The sequence below is a fragment of the Malassezia pachydermatis genome (assembly GCF_001278385.1).
Source record: "Malassezia pachydermatis strain CBS 1879 chromosome Unknown scaffold4, whole genome shotgun sequence".
Classification (NCBI taxonomy): Eukaryota; Fungi; Basidiomycota; class Malasseziomycetes; order Malasseziales; family Malasseziaceae; genus Malassezia; species Malassezia pachydermatis.
In genome coordinates this window covers 687,501-703,653 of record NW_017253141.1, presented here as the reverse complement: position 1 = coordinate 703,653, position 16,153 = coordinate 687,501, and the positions used below count along the sequence as shown (strand labels likewise).

Here is a 16,153-nt window from a genome sequence, read left to right as displayed (position 1 = left end):
ATATATGCATAGCATCTATGAACGCGCTTCTCAACGCACCGAGTATACTTGGATCATGCGCGTCGCTACGCGCTTCTCACCGGCCGGGCGCTTGTCTTCGTCGACACCATAGTGCAATTCGACATCGAGTTCACGCTCGTTGGATTGGGCCGCAACGACACGAATCTCGCCCTGGATGGTCGTCCCCTGCTTCGCGTCGATCGGGGTCTTGAGCAAGAAGATGGTTTGCTTCCAGTGCGTCTGCTTGCCGAACGGCGACGTCGTGAACGAGACGACTTCGCCCTGCGACGCACTATTCGGTGGCGCTACCACCTGCGAGCCGTGCAAAGTCAGGCCATGTACGTCGCTCGGCTGGACAGGCGAGACCGTGACGGGCGGCAGTGCATCAAATGGCAAGCGTGGCGAAGGCGCAAACCAAGTATCGAACCACGACACAAACCCATGCACAGTGCAGTCACGCTGCACCGTCACACGGAATGGCGACACGAACTCAGGCTGCTTGACCGGTAGCGTCTCCAGCGGCAGATCGCAAATCGTCGCGGCATCGCTGACAATCGCCTCCGCTTCCACTTCCTCTGTCGCAGCTTCGTCCATAAGCCCTTCTGTCATGCTCGGCATGCGGAAACCGTACACGTCCTGCCAGAACCGCTGACGCTCGCAAAGCACGCCACAGTCCGTCGCAGCTGCCAGCAGCATCCGGCTGTGTGACGGCGCAAGAATGCCCTCCGGACGCAAGTATCGGTCACGCGCATAGAGGACCGAAGGAAGCATGCTTTCATAGAGCAAGAAGTAGCCCATCCACTCGCTCACCAGCACGTCCACTTGACCCACGTACGAGGCCAGCTGCGTATCCAGCTCCTCCATCTTCCCGCGGTACACACGCACAACGTGACTGAATCCATTCTCGCGCACATTGGCCTCGGCACGCGCCGCGACGGGACTTGCATCAATGGCCAGCACTTGCTTCGCACCTGCACGCGCACAAAACAGACTCAAAATACCCGAACCACAGCCGACATCCATCACAGTCTTGCCTCGCAAAAGGTGCGCATTCTCGGGCGAGAGCAAAAACTTGGCATACGACAGCGTACGCACGGAATCGGCAATCATCGTCTGATGAATGTCATGGCCGGCATAGCTCTCAAAGTACTGCGCATCGACATTGCGAGATGCCGAAGAGGGCGCCGCCGTAGCGGACGTGTCCTGCTGCGCGACATCGGACGTGATACCGATCCGTTCCGCGTACTGACGACGCAGCTCGTTGTACGCCTGGCGCAGCATCTGAAGCTCGGCGGCAGGATCATCGTTCGTCGACTCGTCAGCCAAATCCAATTGCAGTAGACCATCTTCTTCGTAGCCAGACACAGGCTGAAGCTCTTTGTCATCTTGCAGGAATGCCTCATGCCCCGTCAGCGCCATCACAGAAGCAGGCGTGGGGCGTGGCGACGTCGATGGGCGACGAATGTAGTTGATCAAGCGAAGCACCTGGAACGAATCCAGCTGCAAACGAGTCACCAAGGCACGAAGATCGCATCCCTGGGCCTTTGCATGCTCCAACGCCTGCTCGGCACTCTCAAACGACGTCGAGTCGTCAGGGAACAGCGCTCGTGAAGGCACCTGCGCTTCCTCCCACCCATCAAAGTTGTCGTCCTCCTCCGCCCACACTTCATCTGCATCATTCTCAGGCCCAGTCGTGTTGAGCATACGTGCCGACGTAGTCACACTCTCCATCTCTGCGGAAGAAGAGGAGGCGGCCATCGTCGTTCAAGTCACAGATCGTCACTCTCTCGGCCAGCGCTACGTACCTCGTCGGCAGGTGCATCTACGACTTTTTTCAATGTCACGTGGAGGCCACGTACTACGCTTGGGCCATGCTGCGCCCCTTCTATGGTACATGTAGGAATGAATTTAGCGACGGCTGCCACCACCTCGACTGCCACCGCGATGAGAGCCGCGAATCCGCCGGATATCGCTATCGCTCAAATGCAATACACCCCCACGGAACTTGCCCACACCGCTGCCGATACCACGCTGACGCTGTTTGGGCTGCGTCGCACGAGAGCCACGCTCCGTCTCTGATCCACGCGTCATGACTGTTTGCTTGTGGATCTTGGGGTTCCATAAACCTAGCTCCTTTTGCGTCTCGATCTCACGATCACGTCGCTCTCCAGCCGCGCGACGCAAACCTTGACGGATGCGCGCAGGCATCTTGCCAAGCTCAGTCGCCTTGAGCTTCTTCTCGCCCCAACCTACACCAAGCGATGGCCCTTGGATGGTATCGGCGGAGGATAGCTCCATAATTCGTGCGAGTGTCTCGTTGGTTGTTGACGTAAGTTTGCGTTTCTTGCCTTCCGTGCTGGTGCCGCCAGGCGCAAACAGTGTCGTAGATAGCAGCTCCGATAGTTTTCGATCATTGGCACGTTGATCCGCCTCATCTTCATCTACGTCCTCGTCCTTCGTAGGCGCAGAGCCCTGAGGCTCTTTGTTGATATGCTCAATTTTCGATGACTGCGTAAGTTACAGGATCACGTACCATAAATTGCTTCCAGGCGCCCTTCGACACAGGGGTAGATGAACGTGAAGAAGGGTCAGAGAACACCACCGTCTCAGGTACACGTCGTTTTGGTGCAGAGGTTGCAGGGGTATGGACAGTGCCAGATGGCTCAGGACGACGAGACGAGGGGCCTGATGTATGGCCTTTGGCTAGCGCTTGCTGCAATAAATCTTCGTCATCATCAAAGTCGTTTTTATCACTGCCACTGCCTTCCTCGTCATCCTCATCCTCATCTTCATCGTCTTCGTCTTCGTCAGCCTCAACGATATCGTCCTCATCGTGTTCTTCACTGCTGTCCGCTTCGTCTTCTGTCTCGCTTTCCAGAGCGTCTTCCTGCGTTTTAGCACCTGGTATATCAAACTGCTGGAAGAACTGTGCTTCCAACGCACGCAATTGTGCTTGCTTGTCCTTGTCTCCCGACGCGGATGGCGTGCGTCGAGCCATTGCAAAGAAAAGCAAAAAAAAGGATGTGGAGGCAGGGAGAGTCGTGGACCTCTGCAGTACTCGCATCCCAGTCCGACACTCCCTGGTCTTCTCCGTGCCGCACACTTGGGACTTTGTCGTACTACACCTCGCTACGGCTAATTACTACCTATAATGTCACAGCATCAAGAGAGTGATGCCTCAGATATGGAAGAAGGTGTTGTCGAGGCTATTGTGGCGCATAGAATCAGCCCCGTCAATGTATGTACCATTGGACACTTACCCCAGGGCCAATTGGAATATCGTGTTAAATGGCAGAGTGATATGGAGGATGACTTTACCTGGGAGCCAGCGATGTATGCGTTAGAAGCAGATGGTCTCGTATACCGGTATTGGACATGTTTTCAGGGAATGACACATCGGGATGCGCAAAAGCAGGTAGAAGCGCTGCACCAATTGAGCCGAGAAAGCGCCCTACCTGTGTACACAATGGATTACCAACCGTCGGATTTATTTAAAGAAGAGTCACAGAGCGAGTATTCCAAGCCGGAAGGAGAGCATGATGGGTTCACACGCGATACCTCTGACCCCCTAGGAACACTGCAAGTCAAGAGCGAAGAGTTTAGAACTCAGTCGCGTTCTCATCTGCCCACGGAGGAGACTATACAATCATCTGAATCATTTGTACAGCAGGAGCACGGCACTCACTCACCGTATACCACATCGACGCTGACCTCGCCCTCACGACAGCCCTCGATACCAGCAGAGTGGCAATCAGAGACCATGTCGGAGCCAATGATGTCTACCCCTGCACAGAGATCCACGTTCTCAACACCAGAACAGGCACCATTTGCTGCACAGACAAGCGATCCCACTCGCGCGCACATATATCCTCCAAAGGCAAGCCTTTACCTCTCACCACCTATATTGAATGCTCAATTTTACCGAGAGAAGTACAACACACCGGATTGGGACCCTATTGTCCAAAGTGTTACAAAAGTACGGCGCATGCACGATATGCTTTTTGCGACGGTATTATTTCGCGATGGCACATCAGCTACATTCCCGACCAGTATGACGAACCAACGCTGCCCGCAGAGAATGGTTGAATTCTACGAGAAACGAATCCGTTTCATCCCCTCTTCAAGAAAATCGTAATAGATGGGAAATAGGAGGATGAAGTTGTAGATTTAAGTGGCTCGACCGATGCGACGGTGTGGAGGTTCTCCGCTGACGACGACAACATGCAGGCAGCTACGCGGATCCCCATATATACGCGAGAATTAGTACGTTTATCCTACGCTGACTTCAGATGGTGGGCCGAGAAGCTGCACCAGAACTGGTTGAGGGTGTTTTGCACGCCATCTGTTTTGTGCGTTTGTTGGGACTGCTGCACCCCCGCAGTGAGCCCGTGCTGGGTGTGGAGATGGTGCGTGGAGCCATGCTGGACTCACATAAAACAGCCTCGCGTGAATGATGAGGCAACCATTACCCGAATACAGGATACGACAAGGCAGCTATTTCGCCAGTTGGACAACTATATGGATCGGCAGGAGGAACATGATAAGACGTGCGTGGATATTGTCGTAAGCTGGCACAAGCCTCTCACGCCTGGGAGTGAGCGGCCTTCACGTGCGTCAACACCAGACCGATTCAGCTCGAGCCAGCCAAGCAGTCAAAAATCCTATGCGGTATTTCAATCGCCCTACTCTTGGATGGCGTCGGCATTGGCAGGCACGCGCATGAGCGGGAATGGCCGTGAGCGTGATGCAAGTCGCGTCCTGGTGCTAGACGCTACCCATGAATCCACAGACACAGATGTATTTGAGCAGTGGGTTCTTGGCCTCCATGTGGATTATACCAATGTGGACTCAGATACCAAACATGTCGAGTCAGATCTCACTGAATTTCTCATGACGGCCATGACATTTGCCAACGAGCACCAAGCCCGCATACCCCCCATCATTGAGGCTGGACTTTGCCCTTTTCCCTATACTATCGACTGCACAGTTCGTTCGTAGGTGTAGATAGCGTGTTATACTAGATGACTACTTAGCACTCAGCCACACCGGCAATGACAGACATGAGCATCGGATCGATTTCAGGGAACGATGAGGTAAACATAGCATCCAACTCTGCTAATGTCTGCATCGAGAGCCTGTCCATACCAACATTCTTGTGGTGTGGGTACATACCGAACGCATCCAAGCCCGAGTAGTGTACACGGAGTCGGCTGGGATGAATGGCCGTTTCCGTGTGGAAGGGTGGGGAGCGTAGAAGAGTGTCGCGACGAGTCTTGTGCGAAGCATAGGAAGCCACTTGCTCAGGCGTGAGCTTAAGCACGAGGCGCATGGCAAATTCATTGGCACCAAGACGCGACACATCTTTCAAATGATGACGTTGCCAGCCACTAGGGGGCGCTTCGGCAAAGTCCCAATCTAATACCTCCGCATCAAAGGAGAGCGTCGACCATGCAATCTCAGGGTGATGCAAACGAAGAACCACTTCACGCGTCGCATTCACAGGATCGATGCGAATGTCGTCGCAGGTCACACGGAACTGAGACCAACGCTGCATGTCCTTGGAAGCCGCCTCACGTGCTGGGGTAGATGGGAGTGTGACACGCGAGGTGTCGATAAAGTGCGTCAGAGGGAACAGAATGTCCATGTCCGCCGCCACTTGGGGGGAGTCATCCCAGCTGAGCGAGTGATTCGTAGCGCCGTGAAGGAGGACGCGTTCCAGCTCTGTGGCCATAGCAGGGTTTTCCTTCGCCGAATCCAGCGAAGAGTAAGCCACATGCCACTCACCACTGGTAATGTTTTCAACATGATGGAGTAGCAAACGGCGTGGATGCGTCTTGTCAAACGTCGGCACACCAGGCATAGCAAAGAAAGCTGTTGTCACGGCCGTTACACCGAGAAGGACTAGCACAGCATGGTGCATGAACCGTGCGCCGTAACGGTGGCATAGAGGCACAAAGAAGCCGGCATTGAGCGTCACGAGGACAGCAACCAAAGTGCCAATGACATGGTCCACAGGCACCTCGGTACCCATACGGCCCATAAGCGGAACAAGCAAATCCAGGAACGAAATCACGCCTTCTGCTCCCATGGTCGCAGCAGGAAGCAGGGCAAGAAAGTACGAAACCAAGCGCACACGACGATCCGGTGCGACCTTGCCTTCCGCAATAGCCGGCAGACCAATAAACACAAAGTCATTGAATAAGAGAGGCAAAAAGAAGGCCAGTGTAGCGGTGAACATCAAGTAGGCAGAGCCCAGACCGTACATGTTCATCACCATAAGGCACAGTGTGTATACGATGCTGTGGCCAGAGAACGTGGACAACTCCAAGTACGGCCGACGAGAACGTTCGGCAAAGCGGCGGAGTATCAACTGTGTACCCACCACAGCTGCTATCGCCGGCGGAGTAAACAGAGCTAGTGCATACCATTCATGTCCAAACCAGGAAAGCGGCATGTTCACACCGCGCAGTGTCAGTGCCACGACGTTGGCGGCGAGAATAGCCGCTACGTAGCTTGCTACCAAGCCAAGGGCCGACAGAAGCGAGTATGAAATGAAGTGCACACGCGTTTCAGACGTGTTGATCGAGGCTAGAAGGAAGTTGACAGCCACACCCAACGAAAGGATCATGTTCTTGAACAAACGAGCTGGCATGTTGATGAACCAGGTACCAAACATCGAGAAGTACACGGGCAGCACACGCTTGATGTCGTACGGCCAGCGGCGAGCTTCCGACAGCTGCGAGTCAGGGTTGAGAGCAAGAGATTCAAGAAGGGAAAATACATTCTCGCCAAAGTGCTGCATCACACCTCGCTCAATGTACGCAGGCACATCCAAACGCGTATGGTACAGGTAGGAAGAGCCGACAATCGCCATATCCAGACCTGGCAAGCCAAGACCATATTCGACAAACTGACGGAAATCCGTGTCGCTCATAATCACACCGGACGAGAACACATCACTGGCCAACACAGTACCGAAAGGATGCGGGACCTTGGCGTACGCGTTGATAAGCACGTCGTCTGTTGCTTGGAAAAGGAGAGTAGGGCCCGATACACCGCATGCTTCCATGTTAAGCACAGCACGGACAGAGGTGTTGGTCTCATGTTGTGTCATGTACAAGTGCGAGGCATCCTGCAGAGATTCTTCTCCGTTGTTGAACAGGAGAATGAGGCCATGCTTCAAGCGTGGTGCACCAGGCATGGTGAGCACTCGCAACGCCTCTAGCATGATAGCAACACCTGCAGCGTCATCCGCAGCACCAGGCGAAGGCAGTGTGCTGTCCAGATGCGCATTGAGAAGCAGTGTCTGTGCCTTGCCTTCGTCCGTGCCGTCTGAGATCCGTACAATCAGATTTGACATGCTGTGGTACTTCTTCCACACAGGATGACCCAGGATCTCGAAACGGTGGGCACCATCGCCCACCTGCTTAAACACTTCCACCTCCGTCTGGTACGACTCGCCTGTAGCGTGCGTACCTTCGTACCGACGGAGAATTGACTCGACCCATGCTTCCGCATCGATGTGCTGCTGCGTTCCAACCACACGGTATCCAATTCCTTCAGATAGGTACTGCATCGTCATCATAGCATTGGCCTCGCTGAAGTACGTGTGCATAGGTCCATTGTAGATCGGCGCTTGCGCTGACGAGGTGTTGTCAAAGGGATGATAGGCAGGCGCAGACTGCGTATCCAGTTCATGCGCGAAAAACTTTCTGTACCATCCCTCACTGGCCTTCATCCCAGGACGCGGTAGCTCCGGAGTTGTGGCCTGCAATGGCGCTGGCAGGCGGTAGTGGTAGTGCAACGTGACCCACACGAGCATAGCTGCTGCCACCAGAATCGAAAGCAGCTCTTTGACCATGGGCTTGCGCGTACGCTTGTACTCAATAGGTACGGTATGCGCCAACTTGCGCTCCTGGTACTCCAGGCGCTCTTCGTCAGTCATGAACGCCATCGTGGAGAGCAACAGGAAGACAATCGTTCGGCGTTCGCTTCGGCGTAACGACCAAGTGGAGGAGGACACGAAGCCTGGGGCCGTTGCTTATGTGGAGGTATATGGCGCTACGAACGCTGTGTCGAAACGGCGAGGGTCGCCTGCCGCCAAAGAATGGCATAGCAGGCTGGTGTGAATCCAACGATACGTTTCGCTTCACCTAGCGTACGTGGACGGATATCGGTAAGCCTTTCCTTCATTTCATCGCTCAGTCCAGCAAGAGTGTGGTAGTCCAAGGGGGGCAACGTCAAGGCTTCGTCTCGTTCAAAGGCCTCGATATCCTGTGCCTGACGCTCCAAAAGGGCCATGTATGATGCTTGGATTCCTAGCCGTTCCAAAGTACGTGGAGGCAGCGCATGCAAGTCAGGCACGTACGGCAATACATCCGCGATAGAGACCTTGGGTCGACGTAGCATATCCAAAGCACGCACAGGCCGTACATCCTCTGCTGCGGCTGCGAGACCACGCTGGGCCCATGCACGAGAGGTCATGACAGTGCGTGAGAGAATCTCCATACCGTACGCCAGGTCGGCCTGGACACGTGTCAATTCGGTAACGCGAGCGGACGAAACGGCTTGCGGACACACTGCCATGAGGCGCGGCGTCAATCGAAGATCCGCATTATCAGCGCGGATGGACAAACGATACTCGGAGCGAGACGTAAATATTCGATCTGTGCGTAAGTAAGAGGGATACGTACACGGCTCAAGCACACCTTGAAGACGCAAATCATCTAGCATAACACCGAGGAAGGCATCGCTGCGAGCCAGGTGCAGCTCCTCACGGCGCTGTGCACGCAGACCAGCGTTGAGGCCCGCCAAGATGCCTTGCGCTGCAGCTTCTTCGTAGCCTGTGGTCCCATTAATCTGACCTGCCATAGCCAGGCCACCGATGCGCCGCGTTTCCAGCGTAGGCAGCAATTCTCGTGGATCAATGTGATCGTACTCGACTGCATATCCTGGACGCAGCATCCGAGCCTTTTCCAGGCCGGGGATCGTACGAATCATAGCCTCTTGGGAGGCCGGCGGAAGCGAACAGGAGAGGCCGTTCGGGTACAACACTTGGCCATCACCTTGAGGATTGGAAGGAAAGCCTTCTGGCTCGAGCCATACAGGGTGCGAGGTCTTGTGAGCAAAGCGGAGGACTTTGACTTCGAGCGAAGGGCAGTACCGTGGGCCGGTGTACTTCGTCATTTCGTACTCGTCACCGTGGATCTGCTCTTGCACAATGGCATGCGTCTCAGGTGTCGTTCGCGTTCCATAACAGTACAACTGTGCTTGTGGGTCGATCGGTGGACCGTCTGGGTGAAGAAAGGAGAATGCCACAGGTGTGTCGTCGCCTGCAATCACCGACAATGCCGGCGACCGTGATGAGCGAGGCTGGGTATCGTTGGGACTCTGTGCGCCAAGATCGACCGAGGTAGCATCAATACGTGGCGGCGTCCCTGTTTTCAGGCGTCCCAGGCGGAAGCCAGCACGTGCCAACGACATACTAAGCCCTTCGGAGCTGGGCTCATCGCCATTGTGAGGCATAGGCAACATACGCCCTGCCGGCCGTCGTGTTAGTCCAGAAAGGATAGTAGCGGAGAGAAAAGTGCCCGTACATAGTACGACCTGGTCGCATGGAATCATTTCGCCCGATTCTGGAAGGTAAGTCGATGTTCACGTACGTAGTAAGACACCTGTGACATGCGCCACACGCCCCTCCTGCGGCGAGTCGCACCAGGCCAACGCGAGGCCATGGACATGGGCCTCGCGAATCATCAGGTGTGGCTGCTCACGCAGCATGGACTGGATGCGTGTCTTGTACAAATACCTGTCCATCTGTGCACGTGGTCCCTACACGGATGTGAGCAACGTCATACGTACATGCACTGCAGGACCTTTGGATCGATTGAGCATACGGAATTGGATCGCTGCATGATCGGCCGCAAGGCCGCCCAAACCACCCAGAGCATCGAGTTCGCGTGTCAGTGTCCCTTTGCCAATCCCGCCGATGCTGGGATTGCAGCTCATCTCGCCTATCGTGGCCGCCGACGTCGTGAGCAGTACTGTGGAGGCGCCTGTACGAGCTGACGCCGCCGCAGCTTCGACGCCAGCATGACCGCCACCGATGACCACAGTATGAACGTGGCTTGCACTCGTAGCATACGACCTACTACGCTGTGCCACCCATACACGCGCGACCGACCATCGATGCAGCATGTCGTGTCGTAGGCATACGAAGAAGTGGAGTACGCTTGTTGGTGTCACGTGATGGCCGCGCCGACGCGAACTGTTTGGATGGACGACCAGTGTTGTGCCGCGCGCCCATCGGTCTCTGAGTTGCCGTCGAGCGAGCGCGAACGATGCGGCGTACCCAGGAGGAATCAGGCAACATGCCTGTCCCCGCGCCAATGGACCAAGAGTATCGAGCGGAAAAGCCGCTGGATGAGTCGTTTAGTGCCCACCTTGGCCTTGGTGCTGTGATTTCCAAGACGCCATCCACGGCACCAAGCACAGACACGCGCATGCCGCGCGTCATGGACCGCCCTGCGTCGGCCATCCAGGCTGGCAGCAAGCCGTTCCATCGTGTGGATCAGGAGAAGAGTGCGATTCCTGCCCATCTCTTCCTTGGTACGTCAGGACGGCCTGGGACGATGCCATCCCTTTCGACAGTGGATCGGATCGTCGTGAACGATGTGTTGGAACAGTACAAGCCAAGTGACGAGTCGCTGGCAAATATGTCGCTTTCGTACGACGAAAGGGAGGCGGTACGCCAGTCCTTAAGCGTCCCCACCCCCGGTCCGACCAGCGATGTGTCGTTGGATGGTCCTCCGCCGCCGCCGCAAGCTGATGTCAAAGTAACACACATTTCCAACTTTCGATCGGATAGCCCTACGCGGGAGTATGCATGGAAGCATCCAAACGAGGCTCCGGTATCTTCCACGACGGAGCCTACCACGGAGCCCGCCCCCGTGCTGCCCAATGTGGCCCCCTCTCGCAGTTTTGGGTACTCGATGGATCTGCTCGACCTAGCACCGCGGGCAGATCAATCCCTTCTGGAAGGGCTTGGGATCGATACAGGCGTGCCACAACAGCCAGGCATGTACGATATGTCGCGCGAGTATGCGCCTTCCATGACGACAATGCGCACGACGGCGCATGACGACGATGTGCTTACAGAGGCGCCGCAGGGCGTTGTACAAGAGGAAGAGATGGTAGATGTGGATGCCTTGCTAGCAGAGGACTCTATGGCTATGGAGGATGGCACAGATCTCGTGGATCAGCTCTTGGAAGAAGACGGCTTGGCCAACGTCCCGGATGCGCCGACGACGGGAATAGGACGCAGTGCAACGATGCGTCGCATTGTCTCGAACAAAAGCCCAGAATCAGCACCGCTGCCGTCCTTGCCCACCCCGGATCTGCCGACTTTGCCCAGTTGGAGCCCTATACTAATTGACAACTTGGACAAGGATACCGATACAGCCCCCGCACCACGTCGTCGCGCGGTGGAACTGCCCCCACGCACAGTGCGTCCTCACATCACGCGCGATGCGATTCGCGCTCGGATGGAGCGCCAATACGAAAGCCCAGCGAAGCCCAGCGTCGGTGCACGTCGATCAGCTACCTCGCTACGGAGTCCACTGACGCAAATGGCCTCCGAACTGCAGACGAAGGCATCTCAGGCTACTACCTCGGCCCAGACTGTGCCACATACGCTCTCAAAAGAGTTGCAGCGGCAGTCGACATGGTTCGGGGATGGGAGTATGACCTCCGCGGCCGGCGTTTCTCAGACGGGGTCTGTGCAGGCCGCCCACGAAGTGCCAGGCACGTCGGAAGATGGATCAGATGTCTTCCTTTCGCCTGCGTCGCACGCTGAGCCTACACTGGATGAGACGCAGGAAGATACCACAGCGCCCGCTCCCCAGGCTGATGAGTCGAATGGCCCTGAAACCGCGTTCGGCAACGTCCTGGACCGCGAGCTTCGCCGGATTGTGCGTGAAAGCGACCAGAAGTATCGCATCCATGAGCGTGGTGTGTACGTGGATATGATGCCGTACGAGCAGCCGTACGCCGGCCACAAGGCATGGAAGCGAGTGCAGCAGCCGAACGAAGTCGCAACGTTGGCACGTACATCACTAGCATCGACGCGAGCGCCTGAGGCACATGGTATGTACACCACAGGCCGTTTGTTCCTGGCAATGGACTCGTACCTCCCGCCCTCGTCGGTACCGGTATACCCCGACTCGACGTTTTCGTGCATTCTCGACAACGGTATTCACCGTGTCAAGACGGCATCGATGCCGCTGCATCGCGCCAAGGACGGCGCCTCGCCTATCGACCAGGAATTTGAACTGCTGGAAAGCCCGAACTTTGCGATTACGCTTACGTTTATGTTGGATCAGGTGCGGGCCGAGTCGGAAGGGGCGCCAAGTGAGCTCGGTGGTTTGAGTGGGGAGGCTCGAAGTGGCGTGGGCAAGTTCTTTAGCAAGCACTTGGGCACACGTTCTTCGAAGCTCAAGACAGGCACCGCTGGCCTGGGTGCGCCACGTTCTACGACGCCACGTACACCGTACCTGGGCCAGGTGAAAGTCGTGCTGGACGAAGTCCGTGCACAGTGCTACACGAAACGTCTCTCCATGGCTATGCCTGTGCTGGACGTGGAGGCTACACGCACGAACCGCTGGACCTCGTCCAAGTCGCGGGGCACACTGCACATCCACTTGTTTTACTTGCCGCCGGTGCCCAAATCGCTCGAAGGCACACTGCCTGGCAACATTGACGAGGCCGTGCAAGGGATGAACGCTGTGGCATGGCGAAATACCTCGACGACATACGAAGGCACACTCACACAGCTTGGTGGCGATTGCTCCTCATGGCGACGTCGGCCCATGCGCATTGTCGGTCTCAACCTGATTTGCTACAATGAAGTCACGCGTCGGCCTACCACACGCATCGACTTGGTCCAAGCGTTGTCAGTCGAACCGTGTGGGCAGAGTGCTGGGGCACGTGATTCTGAGGATGTATGCGCGATGCCGCACTCGTTCTGCCTCACGTTCCGTGATGGCGAGAAGATTTACTTATACGCGGACACGGAACTGCAGTGCCGTGAGTGGATGTATGTTCTGCAGAACATCGTGATGCATAAACTGACACCGCCTCCGCCATGGGCGCTCGCGGCAGAAGATGCGGTGAAGGGACCTGCGGCAGGTAGTAGCAGCGGCCCGTCGCCCAAGCCACCTGCCGCAGAAGCGCCCTTGCCGACAGGCACAGCGATGCAAGCACCGAAAGCGTCTGTCACACCGGCACCGCCTGCGACTACACAGATGCCATCGCCAGGCGCACCTGCCATGGGCGAACCTGGACCGGCCGCACCACGGCCATCGTCGCAACAACAACGAGCATCTTTCACGAACCCCGCAAGTCAGCCGATGCAGCCATCGATGACGCAGCGGACGTCCACGTCTCAGTACACCAACCCATCGCGACCGTCCCAGCAGTCTCAACAAACGCAGCAGTCCAAACATTCGTTCTTCTCTCACCTGACGAACCCGCTGCCTGGCAAGCGAGGCGCGAAAGCACGGCGACGTGCGCAGGCTCAGGCGCAGGCGCAGGCAGAGACGCAGGCGTCGTCGGCGTTGGAAGAACCGCCGCAACGTTGGAGCACTAGTCAGCCGCGGACGTCAGCCGCCCTGAGCCGCGACATGAACCGACCTGCGTCCCAGGACTCCACGGTATCGCCGCCAGCCAGCTCAATGCAGCCGGCGCCGTGGCCGACCGACACTGCCACGTTTTCGCAGGCGGCATGGCATCCCTATGCTCAGGCCCAGACCCAGACCCCTGCTCAGGGAGCCTATGACATGCCGTATTACGACCAGGAGATGACCCAACATGCCGACGATCCACAGTACGCACAAGCACACTACGATGCGAACGCGTATACCTACGAACAAAATGCGGAATTGTTCGCCCAACCATCACAGTCGTACTTTGATCCGGCAATTATGCCCACCGCAGGGGACGTTCCTCAACCACCCTACACATCTCACGCTGCTACGACACAACCTCAAGCGTACTATGCCCCTGAAACCTACGAGGCCCCCATGCCCCGGCCTGTCTCCGTGGAGGAGATGCCATCATCTCATTCATTCTCATCCGTGACGCGCATAGCGCCAGGGTCGAACATACCAGCTGAGACCTCCTTTGGCGCAGAATCGGTGCCGACGCCTCCCCCCAAATCGCCTGCCAAAATGCCGCAAAACTTTGCAGCGATGAACGAGGCGACAGGCGCTCAGCCTTCATCGTGGTACGATCCAGCAGCCCAGGCACCTCCAGCATCGACCACAAAGCGTCGAGCGCGCGATACCGCACAGCGTTTGTTCGGTTTACGGCGCCGAAAATAGGTGACTCGTGCCTAGGCCATGGCTTTGATAATCCTTTATAGCTTTAGATCTCAAAGAAAATAAATGACAAGTGGAGGATCGATTTGGTCCCCGCATTGATCGGCGATGGGACCAACCAACGTATGATTTTCTCCCTCTCTCCGGCTACTCGGTGTACATGTGGAGAAGATCGGCACACGTATCCCCCGGCTAGTTTCTATTTTAAACAAGATCGGCCTAACACTCGTTTATTTTTGCAGCCATGCGACGTGCCAATGTCACGATAAGCGCGTCTCATACACCTACGGCTTCCTCGTCACGCGCTCCCACAGGATATTATATCCCTTCTGAGATTCTTCAAAAAATATTTTCGTATGCCCTCTACCTTGATCAAGTGACAGCTGTCCGGCTATTGCAGCTCAATCATGTATGGCGGCAAGTTCTGCAAACCTCAGCCTATACCCGCGTCGAGCTGTGCTCGGCATCTGCCCTTGAGAACTTTGCATCCCTTGTTCGTGCACGACCCGAAGTTGCACGCGCTGTGCGCCGACTATGGATTGGTCCTACACATGCGCGATCAGATTTCCTAAGCATTCTATCTCTGCCGATGCCGGGTGACTCGGCCTACTTGGAAAAGCAACGTGAGCAAGTGTACAATGATACACGCTTTGTACTTCGTGCCTGCCGGCGCCTAGAAGATATTGCATTGAGTGGTTCCTTGGTGGCAGCAGATATTGTACAGTCGTATGGCACAGCTTGTCAGCCACGATGCATTACGTCCATCAATCCACACAGCTTCATCTCAGCCTTTGATGCGCCCATGTTCCGACGTGTACAGGAACTGCGCGTATGTGATGTGAATCTATCCCATTCAGAAGTGGACGCGATTCGTCGTATGCCAGTGCTGCAGCACTTTGTGCATACCACCCCTAAAGACTATGGAGACTGCTCACGCGACGCACATGTCTTGCGAAAAGTAGTCGTGGAGAAAGATCCGTTAGAAGGCCTGGCCAAAATGCGCATCGATGACAAACCATTGCGCATTGGAATTCGCGGTGTGCCGGCACGTGCAAGTGCTACAGCCCAAGCGCTACAAGCGAGCTTGGAAGAGGACAAGAAGCACATCGATATCTATACAGAAACGATTCCGTCGACTATGGTTGAAGAATGGGAAGCTTTGCGTGATATTGTATTCAATGCACAAGGCGATTATTCACGTATGGCATTGGAAGACGATACAGGCGCTTGGGTTGACCCCACAAATGCACTGCAGTTTTTGTGGCATGAATGGCAGGCAAGGTCCGCCTAAGTGAGATGCACACTTTCCCGAGGCATGCACACCCACACTAGCAAGGCGAAGAGGTATCCGCCGAGCTTCTCTAGCGCCGTATGGTAGTAAAGACTTGTAGAGAATAGCATAGAGCACCATAATGCGAGAAGAGTCATTGTAGATACAAGAGCCACCGCATTGAGTAAACGGGTGAGAGCAGAACCACTGGCGAACACGCGTCGATGACTTTGCAGGTGCGAAGGGATGGCATGACATGTCATCCACGAGGGGATATATGGTATGATCATTTCTGCCAACAAAAGAATGCTCAGAACCAGCACAAAGGTGTGGCCAGACACGTCAAAGCCACCATGCCATCCAGCACGAATAGGCCCGGCGTGCTCTTGCAAAGCTGGATGGAATTGCTCATAGAGAATGGGGTGCGATGTAGTACTGATAGGAGCACGCGTCCTACACAAACTCTCATCGACACTTACAGAATTTGCATAGCATGCAGCACCAGTGG

At 55.8% G+C, this 16,153-nt stretch overlaps 7 protein-coding genes across 7 annotated transcripts; 3 read left to right on the top strand and 4 right to left on the bottom strand.

Moving 5' to 3' along the window:
• Window positions 1-30: 30 nt before the first annotated feature.
• On the bottom strand, window positions 31-1,731 carry Malapachy_4141 (protein arginine n-methyltransferase; the record flags this gene model as incomplete). The annotated part of the gene is made up of 1 exon (XM_018138596.1): window positions 31-1,731. One exon carries the CDS (start codon window positions 1,729-1,731, stop codon window positions 31-33), a length of 1,701 nt encoding a protein of 566 aa, XP_017991655.1.
• A 177-nt stretch (window positions 1,732-1,908) lies between these two features.
• Malapachy_4171 (hypothetical protein) lies at window positions 1,909-2,536 on the bottom strand (the record flags this gene model as incomplete). Its single annotated transcript, XM_018138626.1, is given in 2 exon segments — window positions 1,909-2,508; window positions 2,522-2,536. 2 exon segments carry the CDS (start codon window positions 2,534-2,536, stop codon window positions 1,909-1,911), a joined length of 615 nt encoding a protein of 204 aa, XP_017991625.1.
• Window positions 2,537-3,151: 615 nt separating this feature from the next.
• On the top strand, window positions 3,152-4,998 carry Malapachy_4175 (hypothetical protein; the record flags this gene model as incomplete). Its single annotated transcript, XM_018138630.1, has 5 exons — window positions 3,152-3,238; window positions 3,266-3,976; window positions 4,228-4,263; window positions 4,290-4,406; window positions 4,441-4,998. The coding sequence occupies 5 exons, from the start codon at window positions 3,152-3,154 to the stop codon at window positions 4,996-4,998; spliced, it is 1,509 nt and encodes a 502-aa protein (XP_017991629.1).
• A 31-nt stretch (window positions 4,999-5,029) lies between these two features.
• On the bottom strand, window positions 5,030-7,954 carry Malapachy_4159 (aminopeptidases of the m20 family; the record flags this gene model as incomplete). Its single annotated transcript, XM_018138614.1, has 1 exon — window positions 5,030-7,954. One exon carries the CDS (start codon window positions 7,952-7,954, stop codon window positions 5,030-5,032), a length of 2,925 nt encoding a protein of 974 aa, XP_017991695.1.
• A 107-nt stretch (window positions 7,955-8,061) lies between these two features.
• On the bottom strand, window positions 8,062-10,197 carry Malapachy_4134 (nad fad-utilizing protein; the record flags this gene model as incomplete). Its single annotated transcript, XM_018138589.1, has 4 exons — window positions 8,062-8,666; window positions 8,694-9,635; window positions 9,663-9,831; window positions 9,862-10,197. The coding sequence occupies 4 exons, from the start codon at window positions 10,195-10,197 to the stop codon at window positions 8,062-8,064; spliced, it is 2,052 nt and encodes a 683-aa protein (XP_017992023.1).
• A 143-nt stretch (window positions 10,198-10,340) lies between these two features.
• Malapachy_4118 (hypothetical protein) lies at window positions 10,341-14,378 on the top strand (the record flags this gene model as incomplete). Its single annotated transcript, XM_018138573.1, has 1 exon — window positions 10,341-14,378. The coding sequence occupies one exon, from the start codon at window positions 10,341-10,343 to the stop codon at window positions 14,376-14,378; it is 4,038 nt and encodes a 1,345-aa protein (XP_017991573.1).
• A 241-nt stretch (window positions 14,379-14,619) lies between these two features.
• Malapachy_4122 (hypothetical protein) lies at window positions 14,620-15,666 on the top strand (the record flags this gene model as incomplete). Its single annotated transcript, XM_018138577.1, has 1 exon — window positions 14,620-15,666. The coding sequence occupies one exon, from the start codon at window positions 14,620-14,622 to the stop codon at window positions 15,664-15,666; it is 1,047 nt and encodes a 348-aa protein (XP_017991969.1).
• Between the last annotated feature and the right edge of the window lie 487 nt (window positions 15,667-16,153).